Source organism: Labrus bergylta, chromosome 8, assembly GCF_963930695.1.
Source record: "Labrus bergylta chromosome 8, fLabBer1.1, whole genome shotgun sequence".
Lineage (NCBI taxonomy): Eukaryota > Metazoa > Chordata > Actinopteri > Labriformes > Labridae > Labrus > Labrus bergylta.
Window position 1 is genome coordinate 6,085,697 of NC_089202.1, and position 16,121 is coordinate 6,101,817.

The 16,121-nt window shown below is 40.0% G+C and overlaps 1 protein-coding gene across 9 annotated transcripts in view; it reads right to left on the reverse strand.

The window, feature by feature from the left end:
* The window catches only part of cobl (cordon-bleu WH2 repeat protein), a 53,589-nt gene that overhangs the window by 13,360 nt on the left and 24,108 nt on the right, over positions 1 to 16,121 (reverse strand). For all 9 annotated transcript variants that reach the window (XM_065957828.1, XM_065957829.1, XM_065957833.1 and 6 more), the window contains 2 exons: positions 14,106 to 14,282; positions 2,785 to 3,388 (listed from right to left, as the gene is read on the reverse strand). In XM_065957828.1, coding sequence (XP_065813900.1) covers positions 2,785 to 3,388; positions 14,106 to 14,282 — 781 coding nt within the window. The remainder of the gene's footprint in view (positions 1 to 2,784; positions 3,389 to 14,105; positions 14,283 to 16,121) is intronic.

Genomic DNA, 16,121 nt, shown 5'->3' on the forward strand with positions numbered 1-16,121 from the left:
CACTTGGCAGTGAAACTGGATGACTAAGTTTGGATAAAGAGCTGCAGGTTATGTCAATGATAATAAGCATGTATATCACTCTCTCTCTTGCCAGAAAACAGGTCCAATTTGACCTTTTCTAAAAGAGGCATGAACATTTGAAGGAAGCGAGAAGGGAGTTTTTGAGAAAAATGTTGCGCAATATATAAAGACATTAATACACACAGAAGACTGGTAATGCTTTAAGACATGTGGCCTGACGAAAAGGACACAATCAATCTGGATGACATATTGGGTTGTAAGGGCAAACTACTGTAAAACCGCCCTGCTGAAATATGGCCACCTTAATGTCCTTATATGACCAGCAATGCATCAGCGTGCAGAGTCTTAGTCAGCAGGTGCTGTCAATGTGCTGCTTTTTCTGTTTGCTCTGTTGTCAACAATAGGAAGGAAGTAAAACCGCATGCAGGGCTGAGATGATAAACAACAACATCATAACCTTGACAGCTTTGGAGCACACAAACACAGACCCCCACAGATGACTGCAAAAGCAAAGCAGCTGTATTTTAAGCCACGGTATAACTCCAAATTATGAAAGCAAGTTTTAAAAAACTACTCTTAAAAAAAACTCCATCTCAATAGAATTTGATATCTTGGTCATAAAGTTACCAAGAGGAAATGGCATACAGTTTGACATACACATCAATTTAGCCCAAATGAAATGCTGTGTTCAAGCTCCATAAATTAAAGACTAAATCAAACCTAGAGAAATGAAAGACTGACTTAGACCTAATTAATAAAGTGTGTACATTTCTGTCCCCGCCTATACACCCATGAGGGCACCACCCTTTACTGTGCATGTTGGGTGTAGCTGTCAAACCCTAACTTATATACCAGCTATTTATTCCTGCCACGGTATGAACTGTTCATTTACATCAAAATAGTGCAGCTGTCAGGCTTTACTGAAAAAAGAACATGTTAATAGTCATGTGCAAAACGGATGTTGGCGTTGTGAGAAGGACAATAAGGGCTGCTGGAGAGAATGAAACTATTTGAGTAAAACTATTTCACAGTAGATCCACATTTCAAACAATGTAAAGGGAAGAAAGGAAAACTGAAAGAGGGAAATAGTCAAAGCAAAAGAGAAGATGATGCACTGTCAGCAGTGTCAGGACAGAGGGAAAGGAAGTGGCTGGGTCCATACATTTATTAAAGATCCCACTGCTGTCTGTTATATCCTGACTAAGGCACTAACCTTCTCATACTTCATCCTTTCGCTTCCTTTAATCTGCCTGTCCATCATTCTCCTTGCCTAAACCCCCCTAGTCCCCTTGTTACCACCTTGCCTCCCTGTCATCCGGATGCCAAAGCCTTCCCATGCTCCTTCCTCTGAACTCCATTCTTTTACCGTCACCTTTCCCAACACTTTTTCTGAGGTCTGCAGCTCTCTAATCTCTGCCCCTGTCAGACACAACGGCCCTCTTCTGCAATCTCACGTTGCTATAGGGAAAGATCGAGGTTATATAAAGATCAATACGAGGCCAGCTGAAGTTCAACTTGTTTAAATCTATGATGGATCTGTCTGTCTTTGCATCTGCCAGCTTTGAGGTTTTGTGCGAGCGGTTGCATGTATATGAGAGAGATAAAGAAGGTGATGGAGAAAGAGAGAAAGAGTCAAGAAAAAAAAGAGAGAAAGATAAGAAGAAAGTAAGGGATTGATAAGCGTAGGCGAGAGAGACAAGGACTGCATTGTCTCACAAGTTATGATGAAAACCAGCTCCTCTAGTTCTTGTACTTCAGCCATGACGTGCGCGCGCACACACACACACACACACACACACACACACACACACACTTTCACCAGGTAATGTACGTCATCGTTGACAGTTTAAGTTTCAGATGTTGCTGCAGGGTGACAGCTTTGCTCTCCGGGGCAGACATTCAGTCACTTTTGAAAAAGGTAGAAAAACTCTACAGGCAACTTTTAACTGTCTTACTTCTTTAACATACAGAGAAAGTGTATTCCATCATTCTCAAGGGTTCAGACATCATCGGCCAAGTTCACCTTCTTCGATAAATTGTTTGTGCAGTGTAATCTAAATTTGCTACAGTACCAGTTTTAAACTTTCATACTGGAAAACCAAACGATATAGATATGTGTTTCTATACCACAGGAGCAACAGTATAAGTCCTGGGCAGCAGATATTGGGTAATTTCTTCTTTGTCATTACCAAAAACTGCAAGCAAACCCCTGCATATTGTCTAAAATGCACAAATACATGAACGTTGCCAATGTATTTGTGCAATTTAGACAGTGTCAACTCCTCTGTTCTCTGAGACAAAAGTTGGAGCTTTGGGTTATAATATGACAAAAGATTTGCATTTTGTTAAAGCTTGAGTTCTTTTTGATACCATCAATCATGGAAAAGAAAAACAGAATTTGTATCGTTTACAGTGTGGTATCAAATAGCGGTAAGTATGTTAAGTGTCACAAAGGGAAACTTATAAATGATCAATAAATGTCAATCTTCCAGTTAGTTCAAATAGAAGTAGAATTCATTGAGTAACTGATGGAAGATACTAAAGCTAAGAACAACATTAAAATGGCCCTGTCACAGGGCATTTCTCTTGTTGCCTATATACTGATGTGTTCAGGAATTTAAAAATTGCAATTTTGGTGTCCAGTTTGTCTTGTTTTGTTAAGATGTCTTAAACTGAGAGTAATGAATGCTTACTAGTATGAAAGGGTTGTTTCAGGTGCTGTTTTCTGAGTGTCTGTTTTAATGCTATTTTACAGATATTTACCCATTGCACTGTGTCTCTGGTTCTCAACTTCATCCAGTTTCAGGTTAAGGGCCGACTCGGTCTCTGACCTGGAGCTGCTGGCTGACGTTACCTCTTGATCAAATTTGCCAGCCACACTGCTGGTCTTTTCCGATTGCTCCATCTTGCTGCTGGTGCTTTTTGTAACGGTCTGGAGCTGCACAGAACCGCTAGCTGTGCTGCTACTGGTGAGTGTGCTGAGGGAGCCAGCCTGGTCTAGGTCAGCGTCTGAGTCATCCAGACTATGGCTGAGTTCAGAGCTTGAGTCCTGGATGGCCAGGCTGTCTGTAGTGCTGCTGCTCGGGGTTGGAGAACTGGGGGTTGGGGTTGGAGCAGACACAGGTGGAGATGGATCTGCTGTTTTCCAGTGGGCTGGTTTTACTGTTTGTGTTACCACAGTAGTAGCAGAGTGGGTAGTCGACTGTACTTCCTTAGTGTGGAAGACTGGGGTAGGGGTTTCAGTAGCGTAGCTGTCGGGGGTGGGAGCTTCAGATGGTGAAGTGTCTTCAGGGGTGATGGAGGCTGGAGTAGGAGGAGGGGCTGGAGCCTTTCTTTTCCTCTGCTGGCTTTCTGAGCCAAGGCCCATCTGATAGAAAATAAGAATAAGAAATGGAGAGAGACAGTAGAAATGTAATTAATGTGAGCACCTTGTGCATGTGTGTGCGTGCTTGTGTGTGTGGTCTGAGCATAAATCAGCTTGTCTTCCAGGACTGATGTAGAGTTTACTACTGAGTAATTAAATGTAGTGGAGTTCTGGCAGGCATCTGAATCCTCGAAACCATCAGAGTGCCAGCATTCCTTTTAAATTGTCCTACAGGATGACATATATATGGCAGTGATACAGCGATGCAGGGAAATTGTGATAACATACTGATACTGTTTGTTTCTATAATCTTTAAAAAAAAAAAGACTTAATTCAAAGTTTATACTGACATGTTGAATTAACTGAATACTGATCAGTGAACACTTCAGGGGCTGGAGTGACAGCCAGGTTACAGCAGTTATAAGTGATGTGATGTAATTTCTTCAGTATGTGTGCAAACACAAAACAAAGCATGTCTTGTTTCAACAGTGTCTCCATGCACCACTCTGTCAATTCAAGTATTGGCAAGGTAAGACTTAAGTCACTTAGGTAAGAACTTAATGATGGGGAAAATGTAAAATGATATCATGTGTCATTCAGTGTTCAACCGAAATCTGTCAACAGCTGTTTCACAACATTAATACCTTGAAACACAGGGAGAAATGTAAAACATGAGGGCAGATGGGATAAACTATGAATCATTTACAAACTAATTAGATGGAAATTCTCAGTTTTATTCCACGGGGAGACGAGACCATTCACACCCTGATGTGCAAGCTGATCTCACTCTGTTAAGAACGTTTCCTTAGAATCCATTTAAAAGTGCCATAGGCAGGTTTCAGCAGTACAGATGTCCTTACTTCTTTAAAAAATCCCAATTACTGCTGCAGTGTTCAACTTCTCTTCACTCTGAAATTCAACAGAGAACATGCCCAGAGCTGCATGAAGTGTTGCATCACGCAGTAGGACAAGAGAGAGATCAGGCCACCTTGCCTTACTGCAGGCAAACTGGGTTCACACATGTGAACTCAGTCAACCCAGTTGCATGCTATGGAAATCCAAATGGCCCCCCAGCTGGTTGTCTTTCTCTCCACTGGTCTCCCGCATCTCTCCCTCTCTGGCATTCAAACATACATGAATACAGACTGACAGAAAACATAGCAGTGGATATGGGTCAAAGTTGAAGCTGAAATGGATGACTGACTTGCCCATGAACATAGATCTGTGTGTGTTTGTATGTGTGTGTATGTTTATGTGTGTGCTCCCTGCAGAGTGAAACACAAGACTTGAGCCAAGCCCTGCTATGTAAGGAAAAGAGCTGTGGCCACGACAAATACACACTGACACACACTTTTCTGTGTGACTGTTTAAGCATCCACACTCTCACATAAGCACTCAACTTTACACACATGAGAAGGAACAGTATATCTCGTATCTCAGGCTGGGCTTGGGTGTATGGATTAGGGAGTTGCTGCAGGGTTGCAGGGTTAAATGTGTGTTGCTCTCATGGGCTTATTGGCGCCATGACTGGGAACGCAGCATGTACTTAAGATGGTTAGAGACTGAAGCCAACACTCAAGACTCTGTCTTATACCACATTCAAGGTCACACTGTACATTAAGTTCAGCTGACTATATAATGTGATTATGTATACACTGTGTTTAGTTGTGTTGACTGATCTACAGCTGTTTTTTTTTCTCTCCAGAAGAATATCTTTGAAGAACAGATAACCTTTTTCCTAATGGTAAATGGACCTGAGCTTATATAGCACTTTTCAAGTCTTCTGATTACTCAAAGCACTTTCACACCACATGGCACACCTAACCATTCACACACTGATGGCAGAGGTTGCTATGTATTGAGACCATCAGAATAATAATAATAATAATAATAACTTTATTTATATAGCACCTTTTAAAAACACAGGTTTACAAAGTGCTTTGACAAACAACAAAAAGAAGAACAAAGCAAACTAAACCAAACACAGAAAACATTAACAACAGTAAGAATATAACAGATGCACAATACCAAAAATAATTAAATACAATTCAACAGAAAAGAACCCAAAGTGCACGATACACAACCAGACATATATAACCCAACCATCATAAGAACCATCATAAGAACCATCTATTCCCATTCATACACATTCATACGCCACCGACAAAGCAGCAGGAGCAATTTGAGGTTAAGTCTCTTGCCCAAGGACACATAAGACATGTTGAGGCAGAAGCAGGGGATTGCACCCTCGACCTTCCGGTCGAGAGACGCCACAGCTCTACCAACTAAATTCAACTGACCCTAAAAAAACATTTATATGACATATTTATTTAGGCAATCCTTTTAAGACAAAGTTAAAGACACACAGTTTAAAACAAGGAGTCAAAATCATGGATCATTTACTCCTATAATCCATATATTCAACACATTCTATCTCTACTTCATACTAAGTATGCTTTTACTTCAAGAAAGGCAAACAGTAGGTAACCAGAAATCTAAGTTTATATCTGGTGATTAGGAAGGGATGCGAGGATGTCATCAGCTACCATCTGATTAACTCACTTCCTTGTTTGTTATACGGAAACTCCAAAACAAAAGCTAAAACTTGATTACAGCTTTTCATGGCATAAATAGAGCCTTAATCTATTACAAATTAAACAAAACAATTCTTCTCGTCAGGAGAGAGAGCTAAACCAATCAGGATGTGCACATCCTGAACACGCAGTACTTATCTCTCTAAACATGTTCGTTTGTTTAAATAACTTCAGATTTTTCTTTTCTTGTTTGAGTTTGTAGAGGCCCCAAATAAAGAACAACACAACGTATGTGGACACGGGTACAATTTAAAGGGAATGGTCTTTTATCCAAAAGCACATAGAAGGCCATGCCAGGACAGTCTGATGTGTTCATTAAATTTTCCACTCCATGGTTGAGAGGCGAAGGGCCCCATGTTGGAGCATGTTGATCAGATAGGGCCACCCATGGAGGCCTCAACCTGTTGCGTGACCATTCATCAGTTGTTTCGAGGGACTCCTGATGGGTGAGGGGCTTCAAGACAGAGCAACATTACAGCGCTAATGTGGAATTTGAAATGGAGTATGTGTTTGTGCGTGAGAAGGGGGGGCTTGGCTGCATGTGTGTGTGCTTGTGCATGTCAACATGAATGAGTACATTCATGTATGCATTTGTGTGTGTACAGATGAATGTTGTGTGTGTGTGTGTGTGTGTGTGTGTGTGTGTGTGTGTGTGTGTGTGTGTGTCAGTGATAATAATAGCAGCTAAACTGTCTCAGCGCTGGGAGGGCATCAAGGTCAAAAACATCCCAACAGTAGGCTGAAGACAGTTAGCTTGTGTTGTGTGTGTGTGTGTGTGTGTGTGTGTGTGTCTGTGTTATAATGAACATATGTGTGGAGCATGTGGGATGCATGATGAAAAGAGTTTTATGTAAAGGGGTTTAAATAATGTTTGGGATGGGGGGGGGGCTGAAGTAGAGGCTAGCTAAGGATAAGGAGATGCACGGCTGACCCAGTTCCTTTGTGGTCTACCTCGTTCCACTGACCCAATGATATTTAATGTTAGCCTTCAGTTTTCCATTTTTTAACGGTGATATATAAATATATATAAAATATAAACAGTGAGTGTTGGGTCAGGGGTAAGAAGGGTCATTTTTTAGCCGTAGTAGAAGCAACAGCGGGAGTAATTTTCCAATGATAACTAAATAATGTGATTTGCTAAGGTTGGATTTCTGTAGTCAACACACCAGGGCCCGTAGTCACAAACACTCTGAGAATCCCCCCAAAGAACTCCTAACTTAGCTTAAAAAATCCTAGCAAGGATTTATAGCTTCAGAGTGATTTAGGAAACATTTTCAAAGCAACTCTGAGCAAGGAAGGGACAAAAACTTTTATCTTAGTAGGGAGGTGTGGTTGACGGTCTGTTTTTAAAAAGTGCAGCCTACAAGATGTTTGAAATCACGTACCCACTTGAGCCCACTTGTGCAGCAGCCTTAATTAGTGATTGGATGCACCCATTTAGCTTTTAATAGCTAAAGCTATTAAGCTATATAAACGATGGCACGCCATTGGTTATGGCTTCCTGTTGACTGCATAACAGCTGTTGCATTGGGCCTCGTGCAAGCCCCCTTTACTCAGATGCAGGATATTGAGTAAGATAATTATGGATTTGGCTGCTTGTGAATTTTTCAACTTTGGGACAAAATGATTTAAGTAAGGGCTATCAATGAGTTAATAATTCACCGCAATAAATAAAAATATCCACTGATTTATTGAAATCTCTTTTGCAGTGGAAGTAGAAGAGAAAGGGTCTTTTTGGGTCAATGTGTATTTCTGTACAGCCTGATGATAGCTGTAAATAAAGACGTTGGCTGCTTTGCAGAATTGGTTTGAAATTAGGTTGTTAGGTTAATGAAAACAGAAACATGACAAGTGGAAATATACAAAAACCTAAACACTGACTTTGGAGCTTAAACATAATATAAAAGATGATCAGATTGGATTCATATTCTATGAGTATAAAAAGGGTTTTGTCTGCCTCCTTTCAAAGTATAATCCACAACAGAAAAGTTACTAACTTTCTTCCACTTAAGTCACCACAGACACAGTACCAAGCAGACACAACAGTATGCAGAGCATTTAGTTCACTTATATAAACAATATTTATGTCTTAAAACACCTTTGATTCACCTGTTTAGTGCTTTTAGAGCACTGGAAATCCTCAATCCAACAACAGTGATTCTGTTTACAAGTCAATGTACAATAGTTCTAATAAATGTAATAGTAAAGCAGTGTTATAACGTTCATTCTTAGTATTAATAACCCTTTTGAAGATGTATATAAAATGTACATTGTCCTTCTACAGCTGGAGAGCCTGCTGATTTCAGCTGTAACACGAATGAATAAAAACAGAGAATGAAGGATAAGAGAACAGACGAAGGGCTGCCTGTTTGCTTTGGCAGCAGAAGCCACCTTTTTTTCTTTGCTTCCTACTGATTCAGGGAGAAATGTTTTGTTCCCTCAGATTATGTGGAGAGATACAGTGGAGCATGTGTCAAATGAGTAAACATCCTCGTCTCCATAGATCCGGACCTCAGCTGACCTCTTGCATCAAGAACACCAACACCTTTAACTGCTTTTCTTTCTCCCTGCCTTGTATTGCCCTCTTGTTCTCTCACAGTCTTATCTGAACGAAGCTAATCCTATTTCACCACAATTGCAACAAGGACTAATAGCAATATGGCATCAATATGGCTGCCGTCTTCGTTTATGCTGTTAAATGAGGGTGCATTCACTGATTGAAGCTGCGACCAGATAACACGTGTTGTTAAAGGGACAGAACAAAGGGCGTGGAGCAAAACAAAAAAAAAAAGACAAAAGAAAAACAGAAGAAAAGACAGAAAAAAAAGACAACCCTTTAAAGAGATACTCAAAACTGAACACACATATAGGAGCAACCTGTGCTTTGTCTGGTTGGTTATACCAGAGTAGTGCATTAGAGCAGATTATAGTTCGCTACTGTTGTGGAAAACTACAGGACTGATGGATGGCGGTGAAAAACAAGCCTCGCTCTGCTGCCAACTCTCTTATGTTCACAGAGTGACGGATCATCAGGAGGAAAAAACCTAGCCCTCTCAATCAATCAAGAAGCTGCACACAACACAGCAGGAATTCAGCCGGCACAAAAAACGAATTCATGCAATGATGCAAGGACCTTCGAGGAGAGTTTTAGGCACTAATCGGCACAGTAATATTGTTTGACGAAAACTTTCAACTGAATACATGCAGTTCATAAATGTTTCTGCACAAACCTGTCGAGGCAGCTGTATCCGACACAAGAAAAAGTAATTTGGATTAAATAGAAACCACATTGCAGGAATATACATGCATCAATTGTCCGTCTGTTGTCCATACCGCCTGTCCTGTGTGGGGTTGCAGGGGCTGGAGTCCATCATTGCTGACATTGAGCGAGAGGCGGGGTAGACCCTTCACAGGTCACCAGACAATCACAGGACTGACATACAGAGACGGACAAACTTTCACACTCACACTCACACCTACAGGCAATTCACAGTCACAAATTAACCTAACGAGCATTGTCTTTGGACTGTGAAAGGAAACTAGAGTACCCGGACGGCAACCCACGCATGCTCAGGGAGAACAGGCCCTGCAGCGCTAACCACTGCACCACCATGCTTACAACTGCACCACCATGCAGCCCATGTTAAGGAATATATCAAACTAATCATCTGCCCTTCATAGCGTTTCAAACAGCCGTGTTTAAAATCGAATCAGCAATCTCATAACAACGTCACAACTTTCTGGGGAAACCCTGATCCGACAACTGTTTTTTTCTTCTATAGTTTTATTTCTCACACAGTTGCAACATTGTTTCTGCTATGGCTCATTTGTTTTCTTTCAACTGCAAGACAGTCATCACAGTTATATTCCTACATTAGCGCTCACTTGCCTCCGCAAACAGTTGTGATGTGGATTACTTTCTCCATTTACCTTCTTGATTGGCTACGTTATAAATTCATATTTCACAAGTCATTTTTTCCAGTTCTACAGACATTTGACTGAAAGTCACCTCATTTCTGTTACTTTAGTTCAGTGAGTGTTTGAACATTTTGTAGTTTGATGCTTTGGCAAAACTGTTTATGAAACCTTTTCATCAATAATGTCATTTTTCAGCATGTTGTACAAGCCTCATCATATTTCACTGAGGTACAGACTTTTGTTCAGTAGTGTGATGCTAACTACCTTGTTGTAAATGTAATTAAAACAGGAAATGGTGCTGGATCCTCGGATCTGTAGGAGATCACACCCCTGTTTTTATCCATAACAAAATAATCAACCAGGTTAGCTATACGGGATGTCAAGCGTGGTACGGTAATCTCTGTGTTCAGTTAAAATCGAGGCTTTCTTTTCTGGTGCAGACTGCCATGAAGGTGATGGAGGTTTTTGCAGATCTTGTGCAATGTATGTTGTGTTGTCATGTGGATGGATGTGTTTTTTTATTGTTAAGCTGCTGAATGTTCGACAGCACAGTGAGTTCAAGACAAATTTCCCCAAAGGGGACAATAAGGTGTATCGTTATGTATCAAATCATATTTTTACATTTTTTAGTCCAAATATGTCAGTTGGAATGAAATATGGGAACACTTAATGTGTAATAAAACAGAGTCTATGTTCAGCTGTAGGGAATACTTTTGGGAACATTTGCTGATTTCTTTTCTTAAATTATTGTTTCACCGTTTCACCATCTGCCTTTTAATTCCAAGCCTGCAAAATCATGTGTGACCTAATCTTACCTTACTCTCGTTTTCTGTTTACTTTCTATGACCCAAGTCTCTCAGTGTCCCTCTCTTGCTACAGATTCTCTCTCTTATTTATTGGTTAGATTGTTTTCTTTATCGTTCAGTCCTCCTTCACCTACAACCATGAGCATAAATGCACATACTCAATAAGTACCTTCTGTTACTGTGCAGTGAGGCACAAAGCTCAGAACTACTCTGAACTCCTTTATCACAATACGCCGCGTAGACGTGGCTTCCTTTCCAAACCACAATAACAGATAGCCTATCACTGCTGTGTTTCTCTGAACGCAATGTTCCAAAAACAGAGTTTAATTCACTGCTGCTCTCGTATAGACAGACACAGCTTGTTGATTGTTCAGCTGAAGAAACAAAGTTGTAAACGTCCCTGCCTCTATGACGGCTGCAGCATGTGCAAACATCTGATTGTCCTACATGGAAATATAACTTCACGCTCTTCCTGGTATACTGGGTCATCTGTTTTAATGCTTTAGCTTTTCCCATTGGCACCACTATATATAGCAACCCTTTAATCGGGCATCAGAAAGGTCATAAACCTACTTTTATATTTCTAAATGAAACTAGATCTAGAAATAAGGAGTTACTATTGCTGTGTAAATACAATACCATGAAAGTGGTAATTCTTTTTTTTTTTTAGTACATAAGAGTTTAAAATGTGTTTGAATAACTGGAAAAACATTGAGGAGCTCTGACACAGTGAGACAGATGATGTTATTAGCAGTGCTTGAAATGTTTGTTTTTTCAATTAAATGTTTTTTTATGTTGGTGTTAATTCTTCTTGAAATAACTTGTAAGTATGAATAAAAGAACAATAATACTACAGGTAAAATGTTACATAAGCAACAAAAGATGTATCACAAATCGGACTGGATCAATTGATATAAAGTTGCTGTAAATCTTGCCTTATTATGTGACCCAGATGTGACCAATTGCTCAAAGGTAACCAGAAGGACATTAGGTCCTGCTAATTCTGTCCATGATGGTCATCCATAATGTTCCTACCATTATTTTAATGACCACTCTTCGTGATCCCTGACTTCCACAGACTATTTTTGGCATCTACCTTTGTTAAAACAATCTTATCATCCTTATAGCTTATATCATGATGTAAATGTCCATTACTGCGTCTTGTTAAGCCAAAATGAGTTGTCAACCTAAGCTCATTCTGCACAGAGGGACGTCTATAATGAGGGCAGTCCACATAGAGAGCTGTCCTCGGATAACCTGCTATCATGTTCCTAATCCTCCTCCAGCTCAAACACACACCCACACATATTCTCATACCGTATGTACACACACTATCTACATAAGGCGGGGTAAACTTTCACTCAAAGTGGCATGCAGACTTGTAATGGTCTTAAACACCATCTCAATTCTGCGAAGTCCAACAGACATAAGAAATCCAAGAACAACAAATGATGGGCTATAAATCATGTGTGAGTTCTGCCAGGCAAGCTGGCCCATGTCCAGCCCATCCCTGGTTGAAAAACCTGTATCTGAACTACAACTTCTTCAAAAGTATTGCATGACATCTGTTTTCCCTTGAGCTTGAACTTTTTGAAGATGATGCACTCCTCAACTGACATGCAAACGTGTCTCGTAGTGTAGCTCAACACTGCCTCTGGCAACTCTCTACCATGCCATATTACATGTCAATTTGAAAGTACAACGTGGATTTTGATTGTGATTTGATTTGTTTTGACATGCACAATTGTTCCTCTGATCCAAGTCATGCAGAGCTCTTTAATGCCAATGCCCCTGAGAAAGTCTCTTGATAAGACCTGGCTCCTATGACACCCTTCACTGCCATGAAATTAAATCCTTTCTAATCACACACACACACGCAACAAACACAAGCTAATTTATCCTCTGATGACGCTTGCTAATCATATGTTGTCCTTATGAAACAATATCCTTCTAGAAGTTAAATATTTTCCAGTCATGACAGTATATCAATTAATATGATGACAGCTTCCTCTTTAAAAATGCACATAAAAGCAAGTCTAACTTTTTACTCCAGTTGTTAGGCTGTTCTTCCTGTTAGGCTACACACGTAAAAGAAATCCTAGAAAACAGACAGGTGAACAGGAGCGCTGTCCTGCAACCCAGTATGACCTCGCGACATGTGGACGTGTATGAATATACATGAGACTTGGTAACAGTTCAGAGATGGCATAAGAGCGAGATAGATAGATCTATTATTAGCCAGGTTGTCATCACGTCCTCAGATGACCTTCCAGACTTCTGTTCTGTGAAGTCGGCCTTGTGACTCTCGGTGGTGTATCAGAATTTCAGCTCTGGTGTCTGGTGTAACTCTTAATCTGACAGGTGGACAGATAAATTACTGTCTGACTCTGCAAAAGTACAATCAGCAAAAAAATAAAAAACTAGCTACAAGGAACTTCATAGAGTCACAATGCACTGCGAAAGGAAAAAAACAACACTAACAATCTATGAAAAAGTCAAGATTAAAACCGTCTAGGAAAGACATTTTGAGCTTTAGCTGACAGTAGAAACTTGCTCTATTAATGAACTTTCAAATGGCCCACAGGAGAATATCTCACTAACTAACTTAACAAAAGTTACTTCAATGGTCAGATAAGATAACATCTTAAGGGGAAGGTTAATTTCTGTCCTCCTTTGTTGCTTTACATGCTTAACGTATTCAATCTTTTATGGAACTATGGGAGTCGGTTGATGCAAGCTTGTGTTTGAACTGCAGCACCTTCAACAACTATTCCACAGAAATGTTTTCTGCTCACACATGCTCTGCCGAGTGTGGTTAATTAAACTGCAGAGGATAATACTGTGCTTAATGCTGTCCTGAGAACAACATTTCCTCTCGATAACATCCATCAAGAACACAAGCTCCTTAGGCTAAACACAACTTATTATCAGAGGGAGGGAGGAAGGATGCTGGTTGCCAAACAACATTTCCCAGCATGCCGCTATAGCACTGTTTAATGAGACTGCAGGGAGCTCGTACTCGTAAGTAGACGATACAGGTCACCGTGACATTGAGGAGCTGAATCTCAGGTCAAAACACCCACAGGAAGGACTGCATTAAACTGATTGCAACTTTCAAATGTGCTACTTCAGGTCAGTACTGAGTGCTCAGGGTTCTGACATTTTACAGATGAACTGAGCTTTTCAAAAGATAAACCGTTATGTTGTTGGAGATTTTGTTTTTTCGCTTGCAGGTTTTTTGGTTTTAGTACTTCTACCAAATGGACGTCTGCAAATGTCACAACTTCAAACTCGGTCTTATGTCATCATGTGAAAAGTTGAAATTATAAATGGAGTATTTGTGGTATCATTTCATCTTTGTGTCAAAACATGGCATAAAATTCCACTCTTTCAACCACTTACCTCATAGCTCTCAAAGCTGGTGTGTCCCATGGTCAATGTTGGGGCCCCGGGCAGTGCAGGGGCCCTCCTCTTCTTAGTGTCGGCCTTTGGGGACATCCGGAGAATGTTAGTAACTGACTGAGACTGGCCCAAAGTGCTGGGCCGATCTCCTACTACTCCTGGAACAGTGGACAGACCCTGAGAGAGATGGAAATAAAACAGAGAAAGTGAGGTAATATAATAGAATGATAGAGAACAATGAGAGATTAGAAGCTGTTTCTAAGGAAGTCAGACACATGACCTCTGAGTCATAGGTGTATAAATTGATCATTTTGACATTGAACCTCACATGGCTGAGCATCAGCAGCTGTTTGAAGCGTCAAGCCTCTTAATAAGAAACTGTAATCAGGACTATATTCTCCTTTGAACCAAATGTATTAGCAAACAGTTACATAACAGGATATTCTGCCTTTTAACCAACATAAAACTGTTGTACATGACAGTATGTGTATTCATATGACAAGCAGTGTTTATCTCTTTAAAACAATCTACTTTATATTTACACAAGCTTGAAACAGATCTCCACTCTCGTCAGAGTTTCTTCGTTTCAAACTAAACGTATACATACAGTACTTATGCAATCAAAGCAGTTCAGGATATACATTTCATTTTTCAGTCTCAACAATTATCTCTGCATCTACTTGACCAAGTTCAAGTGCAACCACTGCAATTTAAAAAGGGTGGCTGCTCCTGACTAAAACATTGGAACAGAAATTGTTTTCAATATCTGATCAAAGAGAGCCCAAAGTGCTCCTGAAAATCGGAATCTCCCCGTGGCTCAGCTTGGTACGGAAACCAACCACTCACACCCCCACGGTTTAAAAAAAGAAAAAGAAAGAGTGTTTGAAAGCAGATTAATTGATGGGTTCAGACAATGCCTGGTCAAGAATTAAAGCAGAGCAAAAAGGGCCGTAAGGTGCAGGTCATTAGAATTAATTGGACCCGGGGTTTGAACATCTCAGCTGGGAGGTTGGGAAATAGTCTTTGAGTAGAGAAGTACAGCAGGAATGTCTGCAGTTTCTTTTACATGTGTAAACAGTGTTTTGAATGCTGATGTTATTTGATTCTCACAAGATGCCAAATAATATTTGATTAAGGAATCTTTTTTGCCTCACACTGACCCTATACAGATGGAAATATAGGAAACATTTGTACTAGTTTTGCTTTAGAGGAAAACAAACCTTCCTAAACCACCTTCCTTCTACATCTTGAATGTAAGCACTACTGAAAATTTTAACTAACATTTAAAAATTGTCAAAATTATATCAAGAACAGATTGTGTCTTAAACCGAGGTTACAACCAGTTTATCAGTGATAAACACATTCACAGAGTTAGACCTAACCCATATTCCAGCAGAAATAAAGTATGAGCTAGAAAAAACACTGATTTAGTAATTTTTTTGTTACTCTGCTGAGCTGGGTGGATAGCAGATGGAGGCTGACAGAACAAAGAAGAGATGTTCGCAGTGAAGGACTGATGTTATTTCCATTTGGAACCCTTAAAAAAAACAGCATGTTTTCACCTAACCAAAATATAATGTTCAAAGCAGCAAATTCACATGAACTCTGTCTGACTCTTCTCTACTCCCCTCCTTCTGGGAAACAATCTGAAATATGTCAAAACAGTGAAAATGGGGAACGGGGAAAGACTGTACTGCAGCACCTTAACTTAAATGTCCGTTTGATTACAAAGGTCATGACCTAACAGGAGAATATTAAACATATGAATGAACAGCCTATTAGTGCTTAAAGGACTGATCCTACAAAACTACACATGCAAATGTAGAGAAAACACAGTACAGTACTTATTCTAGTTGAATCCTGCTACACCTGCCTAGAACAAGGAGAAGTTTAAGTTATTGACAGCAAATGAAATCCTTTCAGTTTATTCTATAAACTGTATTTAGACGACCTTCCGTGCAGGAAACCTTTGACGTTCAAAATAAAGGAAATATCAGAATTTTTGGGTGAATGACA